Source organism: Sminthopsis crassicaudata, chromosome 3 (assembly GCF_048593235.1).
Source record: "Sminthopsis crassicaudata isolate SCR6 chromosome 3, ASM4859323v1, whole genome shotgun sequence".
In the NCBI taxonomy this organism is placed as follows: domain Eukaryota; kingdom Metazoa; phylum Chordata; class Mammalia; order Dasyuromorphia; family Dasyuridae; genus Sminthopsis; species Sminthopsis crassicaudata.
The window spans coordinates 648,518,989-648,545,446 of NC_133619.1; the positions used below are offsets into that span (position 1 = coordinate 648,518,989).

A 26,458-nucleotide genomic window follows, 5' to 3' on the forward strand; every position below is an offset into this window, starting at 1 on the left:
ATTCTGGGACAGATCCCAGGACCGGATCCCTGTCACGGCGCGGGAAGGAAGGTCTGGGGAAGCCGAAGAACTCTGTACGTGAAGGGCCGAGGGGGGGTAAGCTCGGGCCACTTCCTCCCTCCGGAGGCCGGGGCGTACAGAGAACGGCCCCTGGCGGAGACGGAAGCGGCCCCGGGGGAGGGAGCGCTCCGGGCCCAGCTTAACTCCCGGGGAACGGGGACTGAGACGGAGACGGCCCCGAAGGCGCGGGAGGGGCCCTCGTGAGAGCGGACTGAGAGTCCCTGAGGAGCAGCAGCGGAGCCTGCCCTCGGCCGGGCACAGACCCCCCGCCCTCCCCACGGGCTCGGAACCCGCGGGAAAGAAGGGGCGGGCGGAGCCAGGAATGAAAGGAGCCGAGGAAAGTCCTCTCGGGTCCTAGAAGGCCTCCAGGTGACGTCACGCCCCGCCTCGGGCTCTGGGCTGCCGAGCCGCAGGGCATGCCGGGAGTCCCCTGGGGCAGCGCTGCATCCCGGCTCCCGGGCTTCTTTCGGTTCTTCCTTGGGCGCTGGGGGCGGGGGCGGGGGGAGGAGGGCGTCTGGCCGGGCGCGGGCCGCGGCTTCCGCTTTCGTTCTTCAGGCTCCTTCCCTTCCGCGGCAGCTCCGGGCCGGTCTGCGGCGGAGTCTGGAGATCGGCTGCGCGGTTCGGGCTCCGAGTGCGGGGCGCGCGTGTAAGACAGGGTGCAAAAGGCAGAAGCGGCGCGTGGGGACGTGACCCGAGTGCGCGTGGGCGTGGCTGCCCCTGGGCCTCAGCCCCGAGTGATTTCACCCGCGTGGGCTGAGATGGGGGAGGGGCGCGCCTGTGCATCCCCGTGGCTTGGGGGGCATAGAGTCCGGAGTGTGGAGTTCCTTGGGGAACCCAACTGACCCCTCCCCCACGGGGCCCCAGGTTTGCGTGGTCCCTTCACAGGTGGCCCGTGAGACTTTGCGCACTTTGGGAGGGTTCGGTAGCTTTACACCGTTTGCCTCAGTTTCCTCCAGTGCACAAAGGGGAGCAGCCCCTCCCCTCCCCCACGAGATCCCTTCTGTGAAGTGCTCAGCACCAGACCTGGTATACAGGAAGCGCTCCCTACATGCAGCTCTTAGTGCGAATTCTGCCCAGTCCTTCTGTTTGTCTGGAGGAGGTTCCCTGGCCGAAGGGGGAGGGGGGCTCCCATCAGCCTCCTCTCCTTGACCTCTTTCCCTCCTGTGGCCTTGGGACATCCTCATCATTTCTGGGGCCTTGGGCCGGTGGGGGACCCATGTTACAGATGGAGAAACTGAGGCAGGGATCAAGGGCTTGGCCAGGGTCACACTGGCCTTCCAGGGATGCGGGTGAAGGCTTTGTGATCTTGACCCCAGGGGGCTCGGGCTCCTGCAGTGAGCAGGAGGTCTTAGTGTCCAGAGGTGCTGGGAGGCTCTCCCCGCCCCCACAGGTGACAGCTCTGCCTCCTCTGAGCTAAGATGTCTCCTCTTCCTGCTGGGGTGCAGACTCTCCCACCGTCCCTGCCCTCAGAGCTCTCTCTCTCTCTCATTGTGGGCAGGTCCGCCTCCAGCCTCAGGCCCAGTGCTCCCTCTCTGAGCTCCCTCTCCCTCCCAACCCGGCAGGCCGGGAACCCAAGCCCAGAACCACAGAGATGGCCTTGGGCAGCCGGAGCCCCTCCTGCCAGGTGAGTGCAGTCCCTCCCCGGAGCTGAGCAGTGTCATTCCCTGCCCCCCCCAGGTCACAGCGGCTCCCAGGGCTCTCCGAGTCTCTCCTTTGCCAGGTCTCAGATCAAGCCAATAAATGTTTAGAAATTAGCTCCTCTGGGCCAAGCTCCTGCTAACCACTGAGGATGCAGAGGGAGGGGAAGAAAAAAAGTCAGCTCTGCCCTCAAGGAGCTCCCAGGAGAGAAAACATCTCATGAGCCTGTCCACACCTGCGCTGGACAGTGTAGACGGGAGCTACTCTCAGAGGGAAGGGTCAGCAGTTTGGGGACATGGAAAAGCTTTTCAGAAAGGGAGAATTTAGCTGAGATGTGAAGGAAGCAGGAGGGGAGGGAGGAGGCCGTTGCAAACAGGAGAAAGCCCGGAAAAGGCCCAGGGTCAGGGGACAGAGGATCCTGGTTAAGCCAGGAGGCCACTGTCCCTGGGGCAGAGAGGAAGAGGAAGGTGTGAGGAGGCTGGGGTGGGTGTCCGTGGTGTCTGCCATGTGCCAGGAGCCACATAAAGATCATCCCATTGATCCTGTGGTGGGAATGGTCAGGGTCCTTGGTAGGGAGAGTCAGGGAGCTCAGGGACCAGCCAGAGAGTAAACTGTGCTTTATTTATCCCCTGGGGCTGGGGCAGACTCCATGAATGGGGGGTTACATTTCCTCAGATGTCACAGACCTGTGCTTTGGGTTGCATTTGTTGGGTCTCCTAGCCAGTTATAAAGAAGTTAGGACCCAGGTATAAAAAGGTACATTTGCTTGTTTGTTTTAAATTCTTTTCAATTTAATGACATGACCATTTGTAGCATTCATGTTTACAAGATCTGGAGTTGTAAATTTTTCTCCATCCCTTTCTCTCCTTAAAACTGTGGGCAGCTTGGTATAGGAATATCCCTGCTATCATTTAAACCATATTTCCGTATTAATCTGAATTGTGAAAAATGAAAGATCAAAAGAGGAGAAGAAAGAATAAAGTAACTAAAAGATAAATTCTTCAATCACTTTCAGAGCCCATCGGTTCTTCAGTTAGGGTGTGGAAAGCCTTTTCCTTCTTGAGTCTTTTCTATTTGCCTTAGATCCTTGTGCTCCTGAGAAGTGAGAGTCCTTCACAGCTGATCACTCTGTTGCTGATTCTGTAGTCAGTCTTTTCCTGGCTCTGCTCATTTCACTTTCCATTAATTTGTTTTTTTAGTTCTTTCTGAAATCTGCCTGTTCACCATATCTTATTGTGCAATACTATTTCATTATATTCCTATACCACAGCTTGTTCAGCCATTCCCCAGTTGATGGGAATTCCCTCAATTTCCACAATGTTGCCTCCAGGAAAAGGAATGGCATAAATATTTGTGCTCATGTAGGCCCTTTCCCCCTTTTTGTAATCTCTGTGGAACATTACAGACCTAGTGGTGCTCTATTGGATCTAAAGATTTGCACAGTTTGGTTGCTTTTTTGTTCAGAGTGCAAGTTGCTCCCCAGAAAGCTTGGATCACTTCACATTTCCTCTTCAGTGCACTAGTATCCCAGTATTCCCACATTCTTTCCAGCCTTGATCATTTTTGTGTCACTAGTTAATCTAATAGACATGAAGTGATTCTTATGAGTTGTTTTTATTTCCATTTTGCTAATCAAAAATAATTTAGAGCACTTCATTGTCCTACATTATTTTTGATTTCATCATCTAAACTGTTTATTTTCTTTGATCGTTTCTCTATTGAGGAATGGTTTTTATTCTTATACATTTGACTCAGTTCTCCATATATTTGGGAAATGTGGCCTTCATCGGAGATACTTGCAATGAAGCTCATTTCCCATCTTCCTGCTTTCCTTGAAAAGTACCACCTTCACCAAAAGAAGAAACTATGAATTGAGAGTTCAAGTGTGAAGTCTCTGGTACAGCTACTTATGTCAGAGCAAGAGAACACAGGAACAAAGAAATAAGTGCTCCAGTTAACCTGCTAGTTGGCAACATTTGCTAAGTCCTTTGTGCCTTCTTAGACAGGACTGGATGTGAGTGCTCTGAGTTTTCTCCAAGGATTGGGGGAGGAGAGATAATGAAGGGGATGTCTGGTATATTGATAAAAGAGGAGCAGCACAGCATCAAGTGAAGGAAGTGATGCTTTCTCCAAAATTCTACTAGATGTGTAAAAGTCTGGGCTATAGGATTTGGAAGACATGATTGTATTTCCCACAGTTAGAGAAGGAAAGAGATTGGCATTGGGTGGCAAAAAATAATGAGCAGGAAGCAGTCACAGAATAAGGATTGGGCCGGTTCAAAGGTCTCCCCAGCCAGGAGAGCCTGATCTCTGGATGGGCTCTAGAGTTCTGAGTGAAGCAGGATTCAGAGCCAGAATGTGGCATCAGAGGTCACAGCATTGGCTTTCCAGGAGACAGATAGTGTCCCAGCTAATTATCTGTCACAGAACACATTTCATTAAGAAGCTCACTTTGCGAAGAGATAAAGCTTCATCACTTGTCTGGAAAGAGTCTCATACCGGCTACTTGAGGCCAGATTCTCTTTAAAATTCTTTTCCTACTTCCATCTAGGTTAGATTTCATTTTAGACTCATAGGAAATTTACTAGATAATTTCTTTGTTCTCTCCTCAGTGATCACTGCGAATGGTTTCTTCCCCAGAATACACATTATTTATGTTTTCACAATCTCTTCATAGATTTATATATATATATATATATATATATATATATATATATATATATATATATATATTTATATATAATATATGTTTTATATATATTATATTATTATATATATACATACACACACACACAGACACACACAGACACACACACACACATATATATATAAAATCACTTAAGACCCTTCTTGTGAGGATGGATGTCACATCATTTTCTGTCTTTCATTTCTACAAGTTCTATGGAATTCATTTATTATCTCTGAGCTGAGATGTCTCCTCCTCCTCCTGGAGAGCAGCCTCTCCCCACTGTCCCTGCCCTCAGAGCTCTTTCTTCCATTGTGAGCAGGTGAGCATGCAGCCTGGGCACAGGAGGCTCAGACCCTGTCCTCCCTCTCTGGGATCCCTCTCCCTCCCCAGCCCAGCGGGCAGAGGATCCAAGCCTGGAACCAGAGACATGGCCCCTGGCAGCCAGAGCCCCTCGTCCCAGGTGAGTGCGTTCTCTGCCCAGAACTGAGCAGCCTCAACCCAGGGGGAATCCAGGAAGCTTCTTCCTGTCAGAGGGCGGGCCTGGCAGGGCAGGAAGCAGAGCAGGAAGCAGAGCAGGAATCATGCTCCTGGCCCTGTCCATTTCCTGCTCCCTCAAAGCACATGGCTGCTCCCATTGGGAGAAATCCCAATCCATTGGGAAAACCATTTGATAGTAATCCATTTGTCCAATTTTTATTATCCAGCATGACTCTAATTTGAAATGAAAAATGTTTTTCTCAATATTCCACTGGGCTCTTAATGCCTGGTTCCAACTGTGGGCTCTGACACTCCTAAAGGTTCTCTGCCTTTTAGGCAAATTCCCATCTCTGCTTCACTTTCCTCCTCTAAGTTGATGGGGGTTGGAGTAGATGAATTCTGGAGGATCTCTCAGCTCTAAATCAAGTGCCTTTTCATGGCTTAGGAGTTGGTGACATTCAAGGATATGTTGGTGGACTTCACTGAGGAAGAGTGGGAGATCCTGGACCCTTCTCAGAAAGAGCTGTACATGGAGGTCATGCTGGAGAGTGTCCAGAACCTGCTGTCCCTGAGTAAGTACCATTTCCTCTCTTTTCTTGGTGTTCATCGTCAGTTTAAAATGAGCACAAACAGCACAGAAGTGATCCAAACTCTGTTGTATCCCGGAAATTGGACTGAGCACTCAGTCATCTGAGGGCACCAAGTCTCCATCCATTTTGGTCTTGGCTGCACCTTTATTGTCACATCTGTTAGGTAAACTCCCTGAAAACCTGCTGAAAAGCATGTGAGAGGGTTCTGGCACAACAGGACAGGAAATACTTAGCCCCCTAAGAATCTCCCCTAAAACAAAAAATAAATCCCCCCAAATTCATTTTGAGCAGCAAAAGTGACCCAAACTCCAGAAGTTGTCCAGGCCTTAACAGGGTCATAGGAAAGACCTCATCTCCCTAGGTAGGGATTTGGCCCAAATGAAGGATTAGGCACTCTAGGCAGACTCTGCTAAGTTAGCCAGGAGAAAGCCTTGGGGGCTTCTGCATTGGCCTGGGGTCTCAGCCTCCTCAACTTTCACCTCTGGCACAGAGAGGGGCAGGGTCATGTACCTAACGGAGAACAAAGGGCCCTGTTCTAGAGAAAACTTCTCAGCTGAAGATCTCATGTCTCAAATACTAAAAGGGACAAGAATAGGTAATTTCTGATGAAGAAATCAAAATTATTTATAGCCTTATGAGAAATGTTCGACCTTATTATTGATTAGGGACAAAAACACCATTTTGATATCAAGTGGAAGACACGAATATATGTAAAATACCGTTGCATTATTGAAGTACCCAAGCAAGAGGAAACACAGGGCAACCAAAATAATGAAGTTTTCAGAGTGTTTATTACCGGCCAGGACTGATCCCCCAATACCAAACTGGAGGGTTCAGTAATGAGAGTTCTCAGGGCCACATATTTATAGAAAGAAGAGAGAGACATCAAAATGTTTCTTGATACATTTGTCATAATAAAAGGAATGTCTATTCTAAACAGGAGGCAAAAGTTATCGCTCTAAGGGTCTCATTCCCAGAGAGCAATAAAACAATATTTCTTTTTTTTTTTTAATTAGTTAATTAATTAATTTTTACAAAAATTTTATGCATGGGTAATTTTCCAGCATTGCCAGTTGCAAAACCTTTTGTTTCAACTTTTCCCCCTCTTTCCCCCCACCCCTTTCCTCAGATGGCAGGTTGACCAATACATGTTACATATGTTAACGTATAAGTTACATACAATATATGTATACATGTCCAAACAGTTGTTTTGCTGTACAAAAAGAATCAGACTTTCAAACAGTGTACAATTAGCCTGTGAAGGAAATTAAAAAATGCGGGCAGACAAAAATAGAGGGATTGTGAATTCAATGTAGTGGTTCACAGTCATCTCCCAGAGTTCTTTCACTGGGTGTAGCTGGTTCAGTTCATTAAGCAGTATTTCCTTAAGTTTATCCAGTTGTGAAGGTGTTCGGTTTTTCAGCACAGCACATCTGGCGGTATAAAAATACCATCTGCATTAGGGTATGAAGAAGTAGTAATAAGCTGCTAACTACAAAGATTGAAGATCATGTTTCTCGAGGGCCCATTTGGGGTGCATTTCCACTTCACTCCCCCCTTTTCTTGAGACCATTAGAGACTGGACTCATCAGAGGCCAGGGGAGAGTAAGTGACCCTGGCAACAAGCAACTTAACTGCCTGCATCCTCTTCATGATATGTGTGGTTAAACAATCAGGCAAGGACAATCAGTAGAGTCAGCAGAAATAGGGTAAGGGGGCCTATCAGGGAGGTCACAAGAGAAGTTACCAGGGGGAGCAATTGAAAATTGACTGGGACCAGGGCATTGATTGGTGTTAAGCTTTTTCCCGGTTCTTGATCTAGGTCTAACTGCAGAAAGGGATTCTTTTTTTTTTTTTTTAATTTTTTTTTATTATTAATTTTATAATTATACATTTTTGACAGTATATATGCATGAGTAATTTTTTTATAACATTATCCTTTGTATTAATTTTTCCAGATTTTCCCCTCCCTCCCTCTACTCCCTCCCCTAGATGACAGGCAAAACCATACATTTTACATGTGTTACAGTATATCCTAGATACAATATATGTGTGTAAATCCAATTTTCTTGTTGCACGGTAAGAATTGGATTCCGAAGGTATAAGTAACCTGGGTAGATAGACAGTAGTGCTAACAATTTACACTCACTTCCCTGTGTTCCTTCTCTGGGTGTAGTTGTTTCTGTCCATCACTGATCAGCTGGAAGTGAGTTGGATCTTCTTTATGTTGAAGATTTCCACTTCCATCAGAATATTTCTTCATACAGCATTGAAAGTAAAGCGATCTTCTGGTTCTGCTCATTTCACTGAGCCTCAGTTCATGCTATTTTCTCCAAGCCTTTCTGAATTCATCCTGCTGGTCATTTCTTACAGAGCAATAATATTCCATAGCCTTCATATACCATAATTTACCCAACCATTCTCCAATTGATGGACATCCATTCATCTTCCAGTTTCTAGCCACTACAAAAAGAGCTGCCACAGACGTTTTGGCACATACAGGTCCCTTTCCCCTCCTCAGTATTTCTTTGGGATATAAGCCCAGTAGTAGCACTGCTGGATCAAAGGGTATGCACAGTTTGATAACTTTTTGGGCATAATTCCAGATTGCTTTCCAGAATGGCTGGATTCTTCACAACTCCACCAACAATGTATCAGTGTTCCAGTTTTCCCACATCCCCTCCAACATTCATCATTATTTGTTCCTGTCATCTTAGCCAATTTGACAGGTGTGTAGTGATATCTCAGAGTTGTCTTAATTTGCATTTCTCTGATCAAATTTGTAGTGATTTGGAACACTCTTTCATATTAGTGGATATAGTTTCAATTTCATCATCTGAGAATTGTCTGTTCATATAGAAAGGAATTCTTTTATTACCCCCAGTTGTTAGCATAGAAACTGCAAGCTGCCCCGAGGGCCATATGCACCCTTCCTTGCTTAAGATAGAGTAAATCTGGGCTCCGGCAATTCTGTGGGACTGCCTCTGCCAAGGAGTTCAGGGAGTTCTCCAAGAAGGATATGTGATTTTCCTATTCCTTCAAGTCCTGGTCCACCTGGGAACCCAGAGCTAACAATTGGCTGTCACCATGGATGAAGGAAGCAGTCCCAACAGCTGTGGAGCCTGGTATTCCTAGTCCCACCAGAAGGGGGCCAAGAGTAGGAGCAGCCCTCCTTGCCCTAACAGACCAAAATGTCCTTCGGCCCCTTCCTCAGAATTCAGATAGACCTGAGGGAGCCAGTAAACAAGCAGGCAAAGCTCGGGAGAGTCTTTCAAGGTTAAAGCGAATTCACTGATACAAGGGGTTAATCCCATAGTGCATGCAAAATAGGACCCTTCAGGGGCGTATTACAGAGTTGCAGTATCCTTGTGGGGGAACCGGCAACAATTTCCACTCAGTGCTTCTTGTTTGGGAGCGCTCCAAATCGTAGCCCTCTGAGTGATGTACCGTGCCTCTCCCTCCACCCCTCCCAATGTTAACCTGGGAACATGAGTGGTGCATTCTGGGGCAGGTTCTCCCTGAGAGTGAAAGATTCTGGATGGAGGGGGCCTCTGTCCCCCAGGTGGCATTTACGCCTATGCCCACAATGTAGGGGGGGGCCTGCATCCAGGCAGAGCTTGTAGCAAGGGTGGGGCTGGTCAGGTTTATCAACCAGTATACTTCATCAAAGGCTGACATAAAGGTTTTATAGGGAGACAACAGTCCTCTGGGGAGTGGAGGCTGAGGGGGTCAGGGACAACTGTCTTGGCTCCCCCTTTCAGTTGAGAGGTGGCTGTGGCTGATTTTTAGAGGCGAACAAGGGGGATTAATAACCTCATTAGGGCCTATGGGGACGCTTTCCTTCGGAAGGGTCCTCCTTCTCTGGATTGTGAACAGGGTCCCCAAATCTTTTCTTTCTTTTTTCTTTTCCTGAGGCTGGGGTTAAGTGACTTGCCCAGGGTCACACAGCTGTTAAGTGTTAAGTGTCTGAGACCAGACTTGGAACTCGGGTCCTCCTGAATTCAGGGCTGTTGCTCTATCCACTGTGCCACTTAGCTGCCCCCACCCAAATGTTTTTGTGATGCATAAAACCTGATACCCCAGCACCTCCCCCATCCCCAGGCCTCATTATGCCATTCTTGCATTGTAACTGCAGTAGGATGGCAAATGGCTTCCTTCTGACATTGTTGTGTTATGTGGTGTTAACCACCTTCATGTAGGATCCTTGCCTCCGTCAGTGAGCCAGTCTGCTCTGGTCTCACAGACCCGTGATCCACAGTGATACTGGCCCGACCCTTGACACTTCAACGGACCACCTTCTGGCACATACAGCGTGGTCTTCTTAACCCTTTCTCCATGTTCCAGGCCCAGCCCCATATGAGGGGAGGGCTGTGTTCCCACACTCCCTCCCTTCAGTGTGGAGAGATCGGTTTTTCATGTGTTGTAAAACAATGTCAGGGCGGGGGGGAATTCCAAGAGGTCCTCAATAGCTGATATAGATGTGGATAAAACCATGGGTGCCCGTAAGTCTCTTTCTGGGTCGACACCTCCCCCCCAGTAGTCTGTATCAGAGTCCACATATATCTATGGGGGGAATAGCGGCTGGGCTTTCCCAACAGGGTGGGAGAAGCCTGAGGGAGGAACACACTGCAAAAGGGGAGGAGACAGAAAACCATCCTCTCCTCGAATCAGATCATGTGACATTCTCCTCACCAGGAGTGTCCTAACTGACCTATTAAGAAGATTCTAGAAAGAGTTTGGTAAGTCCTGTGCATTTGGGGTGGGAGTAGGGAGGATCCCAGAGAGGGAAGACAGGGTCTAAGGTTTCTCTACCCAGACTGCATGCTGACCTGCCCACAAGGAGAGAGCTCTTGGGGCAGGGACAGTGGTTGAGTCTGCACCCCAGGCGGAGGCCCAGAGATCTCAGAGAGAAGGAGACGGAGAGATCTCGGCTCAGAGATAGACACAGAGAGATCTCAGAGAGGAGGCTGAGAGATCTCAGAGATCTTGGCAGAGAAAGGATATTGGGTTTCGGGGGAAAAGGCGCAGCTCTGTTGCCAGAAAATCACACACATGGGTTTTGTTCTCAAGGAAAGGTTTTGCTTCCTCCCCTTCCTGCATCTCCAGGATTCTGAACCCCCACTACCAAGCGTCAGTTGAGGGTATTTCTGGGAGCCGCTGGGTACTGCAGACTCTGGGTTCTCAGCTTTGCCGAGATTGCCAGCCCTTATATGCCTCCCTCGCTGGCCCCGGGGAATCCCTTGGGTGGCCCTGCTAGACCTCTCTAAACCTTTTCATCTTTTTGTTGCTGAAAAAACAGGGCTGGCTAAGGGAGTCCCAACCCAGAGACTTGGTCATTAAGGAGAATTTCTCCAACTGATGTCCACTTGGCTTGTTGTTTCCCTCCTTAGCTTCAGCCACTTACTGACTGTACTTTCTGTTCTGACTGTTGTAACCTAACTTTCTCTCCTTTATCTGTCTCGCCCTGTAATTCAATCTGGAATTCTATTAACTCTTTTTTAACTGTTCTTCCTCCAACTCAACTTTTGACTGTTTTATTTTATGCTTTATACTCTCAATCATCTCTCTCTATTAGCTGTAGAGCTGTATAGCCAAGAGAGGTAAGGAGCCTGATAGTGAACAGGTGGGTCTATCACAGACCAGGTGTTCATCTGGGAGTTAAGGTCAGGGCATTATGTGAGCAAGTATAATAAAGACTTTAAGTTTGCACATAGCTGTTCTTGAGCACGCTATTGGTTATTAGACTGCGATTCAAGAAATCAGGGCCAGAGATCTCTGAAGGCCTCAGAGGAGGAAGTCAGGTAGAATTAGTTGACACTCTGAAGGTCAGTGCCAAGAGTGTAAGGAGGCACAAGGTGAGCCGGAAACATTGGTCTTTATCTGGGGCAGCCAGCAGCAGATCATCAACATATTGTAACAGGACAGCTCCAGGGTTAGCAGCTCTAAAGTCCTGCAAATCGCTCTCCAATGTATCTCCAAAGACTGGGGGAATTCTTAAACCCCTGGAGGTGCCTGGTCCAGGTTAATTGCTGAGAGTTCCAAGGAATGGAATCCTCCCGAATAAAGGCAAAAATAGGTTGGCTAACGGGTGCCAAGGGGACTGAGAAGAACGCATCTTTAAGCTCCAGTACTGTATACCCGGTCAGAGCAGGGTTCAGGTAGGACAAAAGAGTATAAGTGATGGGAGTTAGGGAAGGGGAACCCCCCTTTTGGGTCGGCGCAAAGATAGTTGCGTGATGGCGCAGAGTCCCTGTAAATGAATTTACAGGCCCGAAAACCTAGATTGATAAAGGTTTATTGTAGGAGTAAAGTTTAGTTAGTAAAGTTGAGGGTGGAGATAAAAGGGCACCGGATTAGGTCCGGTGGGCAGAAACCCTTGGCATGACCGACATAAGGATGCCATGCTTAGGACTTCTGCAAACGTGGACTCCAAAGTAGCCCCTTTTATAATGATCTTGAAGGTAGGTGGAGTCCCAGGCTCCTGGCGGGCTTTCAGCCAGAGTCAGCATTGAATAGAATTCAGTGGGTTTAAACTGTGGGGGCTGGGAAAACTCAAGTTTAGCTCAGATGTGGGGGATAGGGAAAGCCCACTGACCAGGATTTGTAAACCAAAGGTCAGCCATAGGGAGAGTTTCTTAAAGGGACCTCAACCCCCATCATAAGGATTAGACATAGTCGGGTGTATGGTCTCGACCCGCTTATTCACCTCCCTAAGGTCCTGAACGGGGCAGAAATCTCCTAATCCCCAGGTTTCCTGACTGGCAAGAGCAGAATATTCCATGTGCTCTGGCAAGGGCAAAATATTCCTGCTTTTAAGAGTCTATCAATGTGAGGCTTAATCCCCAACAAAAAATTGCTGAAGGATAAAATATTGTTTTACCTGTACAAGAACAGCAGTCGCCTTGAGTTGGACTATCACATGGGGGTGGTGAGCAGCATGTTCAAATGGGAAGTCTTCAGCCCAGACGGCGGGAACTAGGGATTTTAAAGTAGGCAAAAGTATACTCATGGGCTCTTGAAATTGAGGTACCAGAGCCAAGGAGCCTGGATTCCTCTGAGAGAGGGCAAGAAACAAGCAGTTGTGGGGCAAAGGAAACATGGGGATCATCTGAGTCCTTGAAGGAAATAGTTGCCTGCAGTTTGTGTAAAAGATCCCTCCCAAGGAGGGGGTAAAAAGAATGGTTTACCACCCCTCGGCCCAGGTCGACTATACATGAGGGTGGATAAGGGACCTTCTTTATTTTTCCGGTAGCTCCCTGTATATAGATAGTGTCCTTTGACAGGGGTCCCAAGGGGGTTTGGAGAACAGATTTTGTAGCTCCTGTATCCGCTAAGAAGTGGATAGAGCAACCCGCCCACACACATTCCAAGTGACTCTCGGCTTCTGGGGGTCTGTGAAGTGACACGGGAGCCCAGGCATCCCTATTCAGTTTGCGCAGTGGCCATAACTGGTTCCCCTCCCCTGCTCTCTGGTCATTCGTTTTTCCAATGTCCATGTTTCTTGCAGTGTGGACATTGATCAGATCCCAGCAATTGCCTGTTCCCTTTCAGGGGCCCCAATCTATTTGGCATCCGTCACTCCCCCCCTTTCTCCACCAGCCGCCTCTTTTAGTCCTTTCTAGGGCTGCTAGAACTGCTTTAGCCATTTTCTTATTTTGTTAGTACTGGGGTTCCTCCTGGTTATTAAAAAAACCTGTGCAATTTCAATTAGCTCCAAGACTGAGCAACAAAATCAACAACAATTGCCCTTCAGGTATTTGAATCCTCTGAGTCAATAGGTGTGTAAGTATGATAGGCTTCCAACAACCTTTCCAAAAAAATAGCTGGCACCTCATCTTTTCCCTGCTGTACCTCAGTAACCTTAGACAAATTGGCAGGCTTCCCCTTGGCCCCCCTAAGCCCTGCTAAGAGCAACTGGCGGTTCCAGTCCCCAATTGGGACATCTATCAGGGACCACCCCAGGCAAATTCAAGGAGTCAAGCGTTGGGTGGCTGTCTGAACCTCTGACCACTGACCTTTGCAGTGCCAACTAATTCTAGCCGGCTGCCTCCTCTGAGGCTTTCAGAGGTCTCTGGCTACGATTTCTTGAATCACAGTTTAATAACCAATAGCGCGCTCAAGAACAGCCATGTTCAAACTTAAAAGTCTTTATTATACTTGCTCACATAATGCCCTGACCTGTTAACTCCCAGATGAACACCTGGTCTGTGAGAGATCCATGTGTTCACTATCAGGCTCCTTACCTCTCTTGGCTATATAGCTAGCAAGGGAACAATGTAGAGCTAATAGAGAGAGAGATGATTGAGAGTATAAAGCATAAAATACAACAGTTAAAAATTTGAGTTGGAGGTAGAATGACAAACAGTTAAAAAAGAGTTAATAGAATTACAGGTTGAATTTCAGGGTGAGATAGAGAAAGGAGAGAAAGTTAGGTTACAACAGTCAGAACAGAAAGAGTTCAGTCCAGTGGATGAAGCTAAGAAGGGAAACGAACAAGCCACGTGGACGTCACTTGGAGAAATTCTCCTTAGTGTTCTGTTGGTTTACCTCAGATATTATTGTCTTAAGAAATTTATTGACTACCCTGCCATTGAGAAGAATTCAGTTCTTTTATGTGCAAATTTTAATTTGGCCTAATGCTGAGCATGCACTTTTGGGGAATTTTCCAATTCCTGACCCTCTTTGGGAGTTAACAGGTCAGGTCATTATATGAGCAAGAATAATAAAGACTTTTAAGTTTGAATATCGCTGTTCTTGAGCGCGCTATTGGTTATTAAACTGTGATTCAAGAAATCGTAGCCAGAGACCTCTGAAGGCCTCAGAGGAGGCAGCTGGGTAGAATTAGTTGACACTTTGAAGGTCAGTGGCCAGAGGTTCTCTGCCACCCTGGGAATTAGGAGAGACTGGCAATGTAAAATACCAGGTAACGTTAGGGCATTGGCAAATGATTTGGCTGCTCAGGGCTAAGTAATAAACAGTATTTTATAAATAAATTGTTGCTGAAATTATGAACTGATCCCTTCTATTTGGAGAATACTCTGGAGTTATGATGAAAGAGTTATAAAATTGTATGCCCTTTGACTCCAAAATACCACTAGAAGATCTGTTGGCTAAGATAATTAGGAAAAAGAAGCAAATTTGTTCATTTTAAAAGATTGATAGCACCTCTCTTTTTGAGTGACAAAAAGCTAGTGACTTTGGGGATGCCATCAATTCGTGAATGGCTAAAGAGGAATGGAATATGACCTAAGATCAATGGTTAATAGCTTCAACAGTCATTGATGATGATATATTGAGAACTTTATTAAACAGTTCAGCCCATCTCTTCTATCATCACATCCTTATCACTAATCCATGTAGCTCTATCAGCATTGGGCAGCTTAGATAGCCCTTTGGTCCATAAATACTCTTTAGGGCATTATAAAAGAGTTTCAAATTGTAAAAATGAACTTTATCTGCCTTTATGTACTGGGCAATCCAACATGTCTGTAATCTTTGCTTAAACTTTTGAGAGAGTTTAAACACTGCCTTCCTAGAGATGGATGATCTAAAGTTCTTGTAAACCTTGTAGAGTTCTCATTTTTCATTTAATGCCTTCTGAATTTCCCCATCATTTTCATCAAACCAATTGAATGTTTACTTTTTTTTCCCAGATGAGTAAATGTGGTACTATCCAACAAATCTCTGAAAGCTGTCTACTCCTTATCTGCGCTAAAATTTTCAATTGTGCATTTGCTCAGTTTTCCCTCTAAATTAGTGAACACTGTTCCAGCACAAAGAAGACTCTAATTTACTGTCATTAAATATTTGATAGCCATCTTGGCCTTGGGCCCCTGCCATTACAGAATGTGTGTATTTTTCTTTGGGAGAGGATAAATCTCTGATTGGTCCAGTACTTTGAGATGCACATCTGATGAGGCATTTGGGGTTAAGTGACTTGCCCAGGGTCACACAGCTAGGAAGTGTTAAATGTCAGAGGTCAGATTTCAACTCAGGTTTTCCTTATTTCTAAGCTGCTGGTGCTCTATACACTTCACCACCTGGCTGTCTTTTCTTAAAAATAACTTGGAGTATTAAAAGCCATTTTTTTACACTGAGTGAACTTATAAAGTTTGGTATATTTAGTTTGGTGACAAGCTGCAATGACTCTTATATAACATTGCTATTTTGTTTATATATGTGTATATGTCTTTTTTGTGTATTTATGTTTGTCTTTTTCAGATGTAGAAACTGGGTTCACAGTAAATGAGATGAATAAAAAGCTGGGAATCTTTGTAGAAGAACATGACCTGCAAAGATTCATGGATGATGGTCCCTGTGACTTCAATTTTAAGGAATTGCATGATTTTATTCTCAAAATAGATAGATATGTAAAGAATGATTCTGAATTGCATGAAATTGGAAAGAGATTCAGATGGACTTCTGTCCTAAATCACTGTAAGAAAATGACCTCAGGAAGTGATTATGTTCAAGGTAGTGAATGCAAGACATGCTTCTCTGAAGAGGTAGGGCCGTTTGTTCCAGGTAATCAATGGGATGTAGCTGTGAAGTGCACTTCAGATCTCAGTGGCCATCAGAAAAGTGATACTGAAGAAATGCTTTCCATAAGTAACAAAAGTGAGAGGTCTGTCAGTCAGAACTCTAATCTCCTTACTCATCAGCAGACACATATTAGAAAAGAACTTTATGAACACGATGTATGTGAAGCAGCCTCATCCTGCCTCTCATCTCTACCTTACCGTGCTGGAATGAAAAGATCTGGATGTGATCAGTGTGGGAAAGCCTTTAGTTGTAATCCAGCTCTCATTATTAGCCCTCAGAAGGCTCATACTGGAGAGGTGTCTCATAAATGTACTGAATGTGGGAGAACTTTCTATTACAGATCAATATTGATTGACCATCAAAGAATCCACACCAGAGGGAAGCCTTATTCATGTCTTCAGTGTGGAAATCCTTCCATATGCAATCAAGGTGGAGAAAATTGTACAGATATCTCTAGTCCAGGAAAACACAAGAAAAGCCACATTGGAGAGAAGGCTTATGAATGTAATCAATGTGGAAAGACTTTTAGATCAAGCTCCCACCTTGCTAGACATAAGAAAATCCACACTGGAGAGAAACCTTTTAAATGTAATCAGTGTGGCAAGGCTTTCATAAGCAATTACAGCCTTGCACAACATCAGAGAATCCACACTGCAGAGAAGCCTTTTACATGTAATCAATGTGGAAAGGCTTTCACACGCAATGACAATCTTGTTGCCCATCAGAGAATCCACACTGGAGAAAAACTATTAAAATGTACTCATTGTGGAAAGGCTTTCAAATGGAGTGCCCATCTTGCTTTACATGAGAGAAAGCACACTGGAGAGAAACCTTTCCAATGTAATCAGTGTGGAAAAGTTTTCACACAGAGATCCAGTCTTGTTTTACATCAGATAAAGCACACAAGAAAGAACCCTTTTAAATGTAATCAATGTGGAAAGGCTTTCACACGAAGTGGCAGTCTTGCTAAACATCAGAGAGTCCACACTGGAGAGAAACCTTTTAAATGTAGTCAATGTGGAAAGGCTTTCATATATAATTACAAGCTTGCAGAACATCAGAGAGTCCACACTGGAGAGAAACCTTTTAAATGTAGTCAGTGTGGAAAGGCTTTTATAAGAAAGTACCAGCTTGCAGAACATTATAGAATCCACACTGGAGAGACACCTTTTAAATGTAGTCAGTGTGGAAAGGCTTTCATAAGAAAGTATAAGCTTGTAGAACATCAGAGAATCCACACTGGAGAAAAACCTTTTAAATGTAATCAGTGTGGAAAGGCTTGCAGACAGAGTTCCGAACTTGCTTTACATCAAAGAATCCACACTGGAGAAAAACCTTTTAAATGTAATCATTGTGGAAAGACTTTTAGACAGCGTGTTCATCTTGCTTTACATCTGAGAAAGCACACAGGAGAGAAACCTTTTAAATGTAATCAGTGTGGAAAGGCTTTCAGTTGCAATGCAAACCTTACTAGACATCAGAAAATCCACTCTGAAGAGAAACCTTTTAAATGTAATCAGTGTGGAAAGGCTTTCAGACAGAACTGCAATCTTGCTTTACATCAGAGAGTCCACACTGAAGAGAAACCTTTTAAGTGTAGTCAATGTGGACAGTCTTTCAAATTTTCCTGCAGTCTTGTTACACATCAAAGAATCCACACTGGAGAAAAGCCTTTCAAATGTAATCAGTGTGGAAAGGCTTTCAGACAGAGTTCCAGACTTGCTTTACATCGGAGAGTCCACACTGAAGAGAAACCTTTTAAGTGTAGTCAATGTGGAAAGGCTTTCAAATTTTCCTCCAGTCTTTCTACACATCAAAGAATCCACACTGGAGAAAAGTCTTTTAAATGTAATCATTGTGGAAAGGCTTTCATATTCAAGAGAGGTCTTAGTCAACATCAGAAAATCCACACTGGAGAGAAACCTTTTAAATGTAATCACTGTGGAAAAGCTTTTACATCCAGCTCCCATCTTGTTACACATCAGAGAATCCACACTGGAGAGAAACCTTTTAAATGTAATCAATGTGGAAAGGCTTTCAAATTCTCCTCCAATTTTTTTACACATCAAAGAATCCACACTGGAGAAAAGTCTTTTAAATGTAATCATTGTGGAAAGGCTTTTACCCGCAAGGGAGATCTTAGCAAACATCAGAAAATCCACACTGGAGAGAAACCTTTTAAATGTAATCAATGTGGAAAAGCTTTTATATCCAGCTCCCATCTTATTACACATCAGAGAATCCACACTGGAGAGAAACCTTTTGAATGTAATCAATGTGGAAAGGCTTTCATAAAGCGAGACACTCTTGCTTTGCACCAAGGAATCCATACGGGAGAAAAGCCTTATAAATGTATTCAATGTGGAATGGCTTTCACTCGCAAGGGAGGTCTTAGCAGACATCAGAAAATCCACACTGGAGAGAAACCTTTTAAATGTAATCATTGTGGAAAGGCTTTCATAAGAAAGTACAAGCTTACAGAACATCAGAGAATCCACACTTGAGAAGTCTTTTAATTGTAATCATTGTGGAGAGGCTTTCACATTCAAGGGAGGTCTTAGCAAACATCAGGAAATCCACATTGGAGAGAAACCTTTTGAATGTAATTAATGTGGAAAGACTTTCATAAAGAGAGCCAGTCTTGCTTTGCACCAAGGAATCCACACAGGAGAAAAGGCTTATTAATGTAATTGATGTGGAAAGGTTTTCACGTACAAGAGAGATCTTAGCAGACAACAGAAAATCCACCTTGGAGATAAACATTTTAATGTATTCAATATGGGAAGGCTTTTACAAACAAGTCCCTCCTTGCTATACATCAGAGAAACCACACTGGAATGAAACCTTTTGAATGTGATCAATGTGGACAGGCTCTTACACTCAGTGCTTGTCTTGATAAACACCAGAGAACTCACAGTAGAAAGAAACATTTTGAAGGTATTCATTGTGGAAAGGCTTTTGCCAGAAATGAAACCTTGTTGAACATCAAAGAACCCACACTAGAGAGAAACATTTTGAATGTAGTCAGTGAGGAAAGGATTTCACACAGAGGTTCTTTTCAGCTGCACATCAAAGAATCCACCCTGGAGAGAAACCTTATAAATGAAGTTAATGTGCAAAGACATTCAGCTACAAATCCAAGATTGGTAAACATCAGAGAATGCTCACTAAGGAGAAGCATTATGATAATTATAAACGTGAGACTATTCCATAAAGAGTTCCCATCTGGCTGTATACGAGACAGTCCACCCTGGAGAGAAACCTTATCAATGAATTCAATGAGGAAAGGGTTTCAGACAAATAATCCTGCTCAACATCACAGTAGCCACACTGGAGAGAAGTATTTTCAATGTAATCAATGTGAAAAGATTTCATTCTGAGCTCCAATCTTTCTAAATATTAGACAATCCACACTGGAGCCAAACCTCATGAGTGTGGTGAATGTAGCACAGCTTTGACTTATCATTCTGAGTCTGTTTAAGAGAAGAGGGTCCCCACTTCAGGGAAACGTTATGCACATGACCAAGATGGTAATACCTTCCAGCACCAATCATCTCTTATTTCCCACCTCAGAGTACATGTAAGAGAAAAATCTGATCATTGTCATGAATAAGGAAAGACACTCAAATGGAATTTTTCTCTATTGGAGAGATCATATTGAGCAGCAGATCTCTGGGCACTCAGTGGGGGAAGTCTTTCACCCAGAGATTATCTCTTACTTTATCTCTGAGGATTCATTGAAAAGTCTTAGAAATAGGTCCATGTGACTGTGCTTTTCCCTAGAGGAGGAGGATCAGAAGACAGCCTTATTCTAGTGGATGGAAGATAGATAAAGGCCGTGCTTGGAGGAAGGGCTTCTCCTAGACCTGATATTTGATTGTCCTCTGGAGAAATCCTGCTGGAGATGAAACTTGGGGTTCTCATTCACAAGAGAACGCCTCCTTCTGCAGCACAGCCTTCATTAGACTTTCAACAAAATGTAACATTCATGAAATAGCCCAAATTTCCATCCTGTTGAGAGGGAGGGAATCAATAAAGCAGTGTACAGGAGAAACTGAGGCAGAATTCTAAGCCCAAACCCTTTATTAGAGGAGTCTGGTTCTCTCCTACCCAAGTACAGCCCAGACCTGGCTCTCCCATCTGAGGTATTCCTTCTTTCAAGGCTCTGTTACAGGAATACAAGTATCCTATCAATAGAACATCATATCATTGGTTACTGTAAAATGTCTTGGCTAAAATATGGATACCAGGGCCATAGGGTTTCAGGATGGCCAGTGCAAGAAATCTATCCACTGACTAGATGGTCATAAGCTGGATGATGGCCTTGGCTTGGGCCAGGGATGATGGGGCTTTCAGTGATCAGGAGATGGATGAGCCATTCCTGGGGTTGGGCAAGTGCAAGAACATTTCAGGGAGGACTTGGGGGCTTTCCACCGTGCCAGGTTGGCATGTGGGGAAACAGGATGGAGAGAGTTCTTGTCGTCATTCTCAGATACTGAAGTTATGGAAGTCGGCCTCGTGCTGTTATGGAAATTATACAAGCATGAAATCTGCCCAAAGCCTCTAGCAGAAGGTACATTCCTATGTAGTTCCTACAATGGTAAATTATTTGTTCTTGCCCTTACTAGTAAATGACTATTAAATATTACTAAATGAAAAATCAGGAACGATCCTTGTCTACCATAATGGACTGGTTAATACTGATTCAAGGTTGAGGGGGAGTCCCCTGTAAGCTTCCTTACTGAGCATAAAAGTCCCTACATGTAATGGTTTTTGTCTCAAATCCCAATGTTGGTCAGTGCTCCTCAATCGTTCTTGACGGTCACAGAGTATGATTCCTTCAGCCATTCCCCAATTACTTGGTATTCTGTTTGTTTTCTGTGATTTCTGCCACAAAATATACTTGTAATAATGCTTTGCTAAGCAGACATGAGTTTCTGTAATCTTTATGCTGCTTGGTGGCGCCCTGGATTAAATGTTGTGTTTGGAACCACAAGGCCTGAGTTCTAGTTCCTTCTCTGGCCCTTCCTGGCCTGTCACGTAACCTGATCCTGCCTGAGTTTCCCCATCTGTGGAATGGGGATAACAAGGGCATCTGCTTCCCAGGGTGGAGATGAGGATTATATTGAACAATAATTATGAAGCACTTTGCAAACATGAAATCACTATGGAAATCCTGGCTTTTTTTATTGTTATCTTTCCTTGGGTCCCTGGTCTCAGAGTAAAGTCAGTTGCTGGAACAAGAGGACATCTGCGTCTTAAGTGATATTCTGAAGAGAGCCTTTACTTGAATGAACAGGGGACTGGATCAGGCAATACTTGAGGCCCCATCCTGGCTCCGGGGGTTCATACTCTGTAACACAGGGCAAGGAACAAGTCTGTCTCCCTCACCTCCTCTCTGAAACGGGAAGGGAGGCTTCAAGGGCTTCCCTGTACCCTTCCCCCTCTAAGTATATGTTCCCATCCAAAGCAGAGTCCTGTGGCCTTTACCCCCACACTCTTCCTGTATTCTGGGACTGAAATCCCAGGACCAGATCTCCAGTTGTAGCAGAACACTGAGGAAGAAAGGTCTTGGGAAGCTGAAGAAATCTGGTATGGGAAGGATCGAGGAGGATGGGTAGAGTAAGCTCAGATCACTTACTCCAAAGCCCTCCCTTAGGAGGCCAGTACATACTGAGAACTGCTCCATGTCAGAAACAGCAAAAAGCACCTGGCGGAGAACAGAAGCCGCCCCTGTGTGGATGGAGAGCTCTGGGGGCCCAGCTTAACTCCTGAGGAACAGGTGACCTTGGAAATAGATGAGGAATGAGAGGGAAGTCGACAAAACACATGGATGGATAGAAGAAGGGCTCATCTGGCAAGAAAGGGTCACAGCAAAGTTCAAAGGGCAATATTTAACCCCTCCAAGCAGTGTGTCTTAGAGGAAAACGGAAGCATTTAACTGGGAAACACATGATTGTGCATCCCTGTGACACACCAGGGCTGCTGGAGTCCTGTTTGGGGGACCCTGACTGGTCCCCCAGGCACTGAGCTCCCAGTTTTCCAGGAATTCCTCTATGTACTTGGAGGGAGGGGCTAGAATTCTGTGGCTTGACCCCCATTTGCCTCTGTTTCCTCCTATTGAAAAAAGTCCTGAGAGGAATTATATGAGAAAAATTACAAAACACTTGCCACAAAAATAAAATCAGATTTAAATAATTGGAAAGACATTCAGTGCTCTTGGATAGGCCGAGCGAATATAATAAAGATGACAATACTCCCCAAACTAATCTATTTATTTAGTGCTATACCAATCAGACTCCCAAGAAACTATTTTAATGACCTAGAAAAAATAACAACAAAATTCATATGGAAGAATAAAAGGTCAAGAATTGCAAGGGAACTAATGAAAAAAAACTCAGAGGAAGGTGGTCTAAGTGTACCTGATCTAAAGCTATATTATATAGCAGCAGTCACCAAAACCATTTGGTATTGGCTAAGAAATAGACCGGTAGATCAGTGGAACAGATTAGATACAAAGAACAAAAAAGGGTACATCTATAGCAATCTAATCTTTGACAAACCCAAAGATTCCAACATTAGGGATAAAAATTCATTATTTGGAAAAAACTGTTGGGAAAACTGGAAATTAGTATGGCAGAAATTAGATATGGATCCACACTTAACACCATATACCAAGATAAGATCAAAATGGGTCCATGATTTAGGCATAAAGAGGGAGATAATAAATAGATTAGAGGAACAGAGGATAATCTACCTCTCAGACTTGTGGAGGAGGAAGGAATTTATGACCAGAGGAGAACTAGAGATCATTATTGATCACAAAATAGAAGATTTTGATTACATCAAACTAAAAAGTTTCTGTACAAATAATACTAATGCAAACAAGATTAGAAGGGAAGTAACAAATTGGGAAAATATTTTTAAAAACAAAGGTTCTGACAAAGGTCTCATTTCCAAAATATATAGAGAACTGACCATAATTTATAAGAAACCAAACCATTCTCCAATTGATAAATGGTCAAAGGATATGAACAGACAATTCTCAGAGGAAGAAATTGAAACTATATCCACTCACATGAAAGAGTGTTCCAAATCACTACTGATCAGAGAAATGCAAATTAAGACCACTCTGAGATACCACTACACACCTGTCAGATTGGCTAAGATGACAGGAACAAATAATGACAAATGTTGGAGGGGATGTGGGGAAATTGGGACACTAATACATTGCTGGTGGAGTTGTGAAAGAATCCAGCCATTCTGGAGAGCGATCTGGAATTATGCCCAAAAAGTTGTCAAACTGTGCATACCCTTTGACCCAGCAGCGCTACTACTGGGATTATATCCCAAAGAAATACTAAAGAGCGGAAAGAGACATATATGTGCCAAAATGTTTGTGGCAGCTCTTTTTGTTGTAGCTAGAAACTGGAAGATGAATGGATGTCCATCAGTTGGAGAATGGTTGGGTAAATTGTGGTATATGAAAGTTATGGAATATTATTGCTCAGTAAGAAATGACCAGCAGGAGGAATACAGAGAGGGTTGGAGAGACTTAAATCAACTGATGCTGAGTGAAATGAGCAGAACCAGAAGATCACTGTACACTTCAACAACAATACTGTATGAGGATGTATTCTGATGGAAGTGGATATCTTCAACATAAAGAAGATCCAACTCACTTCCAGTTGATCAATGATGGACAGAGGTAGATACACCCAGAGAAGAAACACTGGGAGGGGAATGTAAATTGTTAGCACTAATATCTGTCTGCCCAGGTTGCATGTACCTTCGGATTCTAATGTTTATTGTGCAACAAGAAAATGATATTCACACACATGTATTGCACTTAGACTATATTGTAACACATGTAAAATGTATGGTATTGCCTGTCGTCGGGGGGAGGGAATAAGGGAGGGGGGGTAATTTGGAAAAATGAATACAAGGGATAATATTATAAAATATATATATATATATATATAATAAAAAAAAAATTAAAAATAAAAAAAAAATAAAAAAAAAAAAAGAAAAAAGTCCTGAGAGAAGCCCCTCCCCCTCTCCCTCCCAGTGTGATCATTTCTTAAAAGTATTAAGTACAGGATCTGGTATACAGCAAGCACTCTCTACATGCAGCTCTTACTGTAAATTACACTGGCCCCTCCCTCTCCCATTTGACTGGAGGATAGTGAGGGTGGAAGAGAGACAGCACATGGTCTGGTCTAGTTTTGCCCCTTGGCCTCTTTCTGTCCCTGTATTCCTGGGGCATTAGTCTGGGTTCCTCCTGCCGCTTTGGGAGGTGGGGGAAACTGAGGCAGCCAAAGATAAAGTGCCGCACCAGCCTTCCAGGAATTTGGGTGAAGGCCCTGTGATTTTGAACACATGACCCCAGGGCTTCCCCATCCCCTAGTGTGCAAGAAACCTTAGTGTCCAGTGCTTGGGACCCATAGTTGAGATCTCTTTCCCTCATGGTTTACCTCTCAGACTTGTGGAGGAGGAAGGAGTTTGTGTCCAAGGGAGAACTAGAGACCATTATTGATCACAAAATAGAAAATTTTGATTACGCCAAATTAAAAAGTTTCTGCACAAACAAAACTAATGCAAACAAGATTAGAAGGGAAGTAACAAATTGGGAAAACATTTTTACAGTTAAAGGTTCTGATAAAGGCCTCATCTCCTAAATATACAGAGAATTGACTTTAATTCATAAGAAATCAAGCCATTCTCCAATTGATAAATGGTCAAAGGATATGAACAGACAATTTTCAGATGATGAAATTAAAACTATTTCCACTCATATGAAAGAGTGTTCCAAATCACTATTAATCAGAGAAATGCAAATTAAGACAACTCTGAGATACCACTACACACCTGTCAGATTGGCTAAGATGACAGGAACTAATAACGATGAATGTTGGAGGGGATGTGGGGAAACTGGGATACTGATGCATTGTTGGTGGAGTTGTGAAAGACTCCAACCATTCTGGAGAGCAGTTTGGAACTATGCCCAAAAAGTTATCAAACTGTGCATACCCTTTGATCCAGCAGTGCTACTACTGGGCTTATATCCCAAGGAAATACTAAAGAAGGGAAAGGGACCTGTATGTGCCAAAATGTTTGTGGCAGCCCTCTTTGTAGTGGCTAGAAACTGGAAAATGAATGGGTGTCCATCAATTGGAGAATGGTTGGGTAAATTATGGTATATGAATGTTATGGAATATTATTGTTCTGTAAGAAATGACCAGCAGGAGGAATACAGAGAGGCTTGGAGAGACTTACATCAACTGATGCTGAGTGAAATGAGCAGAACTAGGGAATCATTATACACTTCAACAATGATACTGTACGAGGATGTATGCTGATGGAAGTGGATATCTTCAACATAGAGAAGAGCTAATCCAATTCCAATTGATCAATGATGGACAGAATCAGCTACACCCAAGAAAAGGAACACTGGGAAATGAGTGCAAACTGAGAGCATTGGTTTTTTGTTTTGTTTTGTTTTGTTTTATTTCTCTTCCCAGATTATTTTTACCTTGCAAATACAATCCTTCCTTTGCAACAACAACAACAACAAAATTCGGTTCTGCACATATATATTGTACCTAGGATATACTATAAGATATTTAATATGTATGGGAATGCCTGCCATCTAGGGGAGGGGGTGGAGGGAAGGAGGGGAAAAACTCGGAACAGAAGGGAGTACAAGGGATAATGTTGTAAAACAAAAAAATTACCTATGCATATGTACTGTCAAAGAAAATGTTATAATTATAAAAATTAATAAAAAAATAACAAAAAAAAAGAAACACTAAAATAAAAAAATAATAAAAAAAAAGAGAAGGGGGAAAATGTTATCTGAATTCATTCAGTTAGAAAATTATAGACTTCCGGCCAAGATGGCGGCGTGGAGGCAGACAGCTGCTTGAGCTCCTCGTTTTCTCTCAGAACTTACTTCATGACAAGCCTCTGACTTAATGCTTGACCAAGAAAGAAATCCACAAATTATCACCAAGAGAAGACATCCTTGAAAGTCGCCAGAAAAGGTCTGTGTTTGTTCGGGGGAGGGTCAATCAGACTGGGCGCAGACTGAGGGCAGACAGCCAGAGCAAGACAGGCAGCTCACACAGCTCAGACCGGAGGGGGAGGGGTGTGATCTCTGCAGTTTCTGCGAAAGGGCTTTTGCCCCAGTGTGGATGCTCCGTCTTGGCAGCAAGCCAGGAGCAGCAGAGAGGGTGTAAACCGGAGGTGAAGATTAAAACCCCAGAAAGCCAGCGTCTCTCAGAGCCCGGCCACCCCCAACCCCCACCTGGACTGACTCGGTGCGTTCTCAGAGCCTCAGAGCGCAGACTCTGTACAGTCATTGCTGTTCTGTTAGTGGCTCTCTGCTGCCCTACCCCCAGTCTGTAGAGGAAGCCCATTAATACCATCCAACCCCATCCCCCGCAAAACAGACCAATTGTTT

The 26,458-nt window shown here is 44.2% G+C and overlaps 1 protein-coding gene across 2 annotated transcripts; it reads left to right on the forward strand.

The window, feature by feature from the left end:
• Positions 1 to 600: 600 nt before the first annotated feature.
• Positions 601 to 22,237, forward strand: LOC141565015 (zinc finger protein 713-like). Of its 2 annotated transcripts, none has more exons than XM_074307975.1 (5): positions 601 to 706; positions 1,559 to 1,684; positions 4,707 to 4,847; positions 5,310 to 5,436; positions 15,676 to 22,237. In XM_074307975.1, exons 2-5 carry the CDS (start codon positions 1,652 to 1,654, stop codon positions 18,498 to 18,500), a joined length of 3,126 nt encoding a protein of 1,041 aa, XP_074164076.1. In that variant the 5' UTR covers positions 601 to 706; positions 1,559 to 1,651; the 3' UTR covers positions 18,501 to 22,237. The 2 variants fall into 2 exon arrangements, with proteins under 2 accessions (XP_074164076.1, XP_074164077.1); XM_074307976.1 differs by lacking the exon at positions 15,676 to 22,237 and adding an exon at positions 9,369 to 15,640.
• Positions 22,238 to 26,458: the final 4,221 nt, after the last annotated feature.

Coding starts and splice junctions, on each gene's coding strand:
- LOC141565015 (XM_074307975.1), top strand. CDS start 1,652: ATGGCCTTGGGCAGCCGGAGCCCCTCCTGCCAG. Junction 4,848..5,309: donor GCCAGAGCCCCTCGTCCCAG/GTGAGTGCGTTC, acceptor TTCATGGCTTAG/GAGTTGGTGACATTCAAGGA. Junction 5,437..15,675: donor CCAGAACCTGCTGTCCCTGA/GTAAGTACCATT, acceptor TGTCTTTTTCAG/ATGTAGAAACTGGGTTCACA.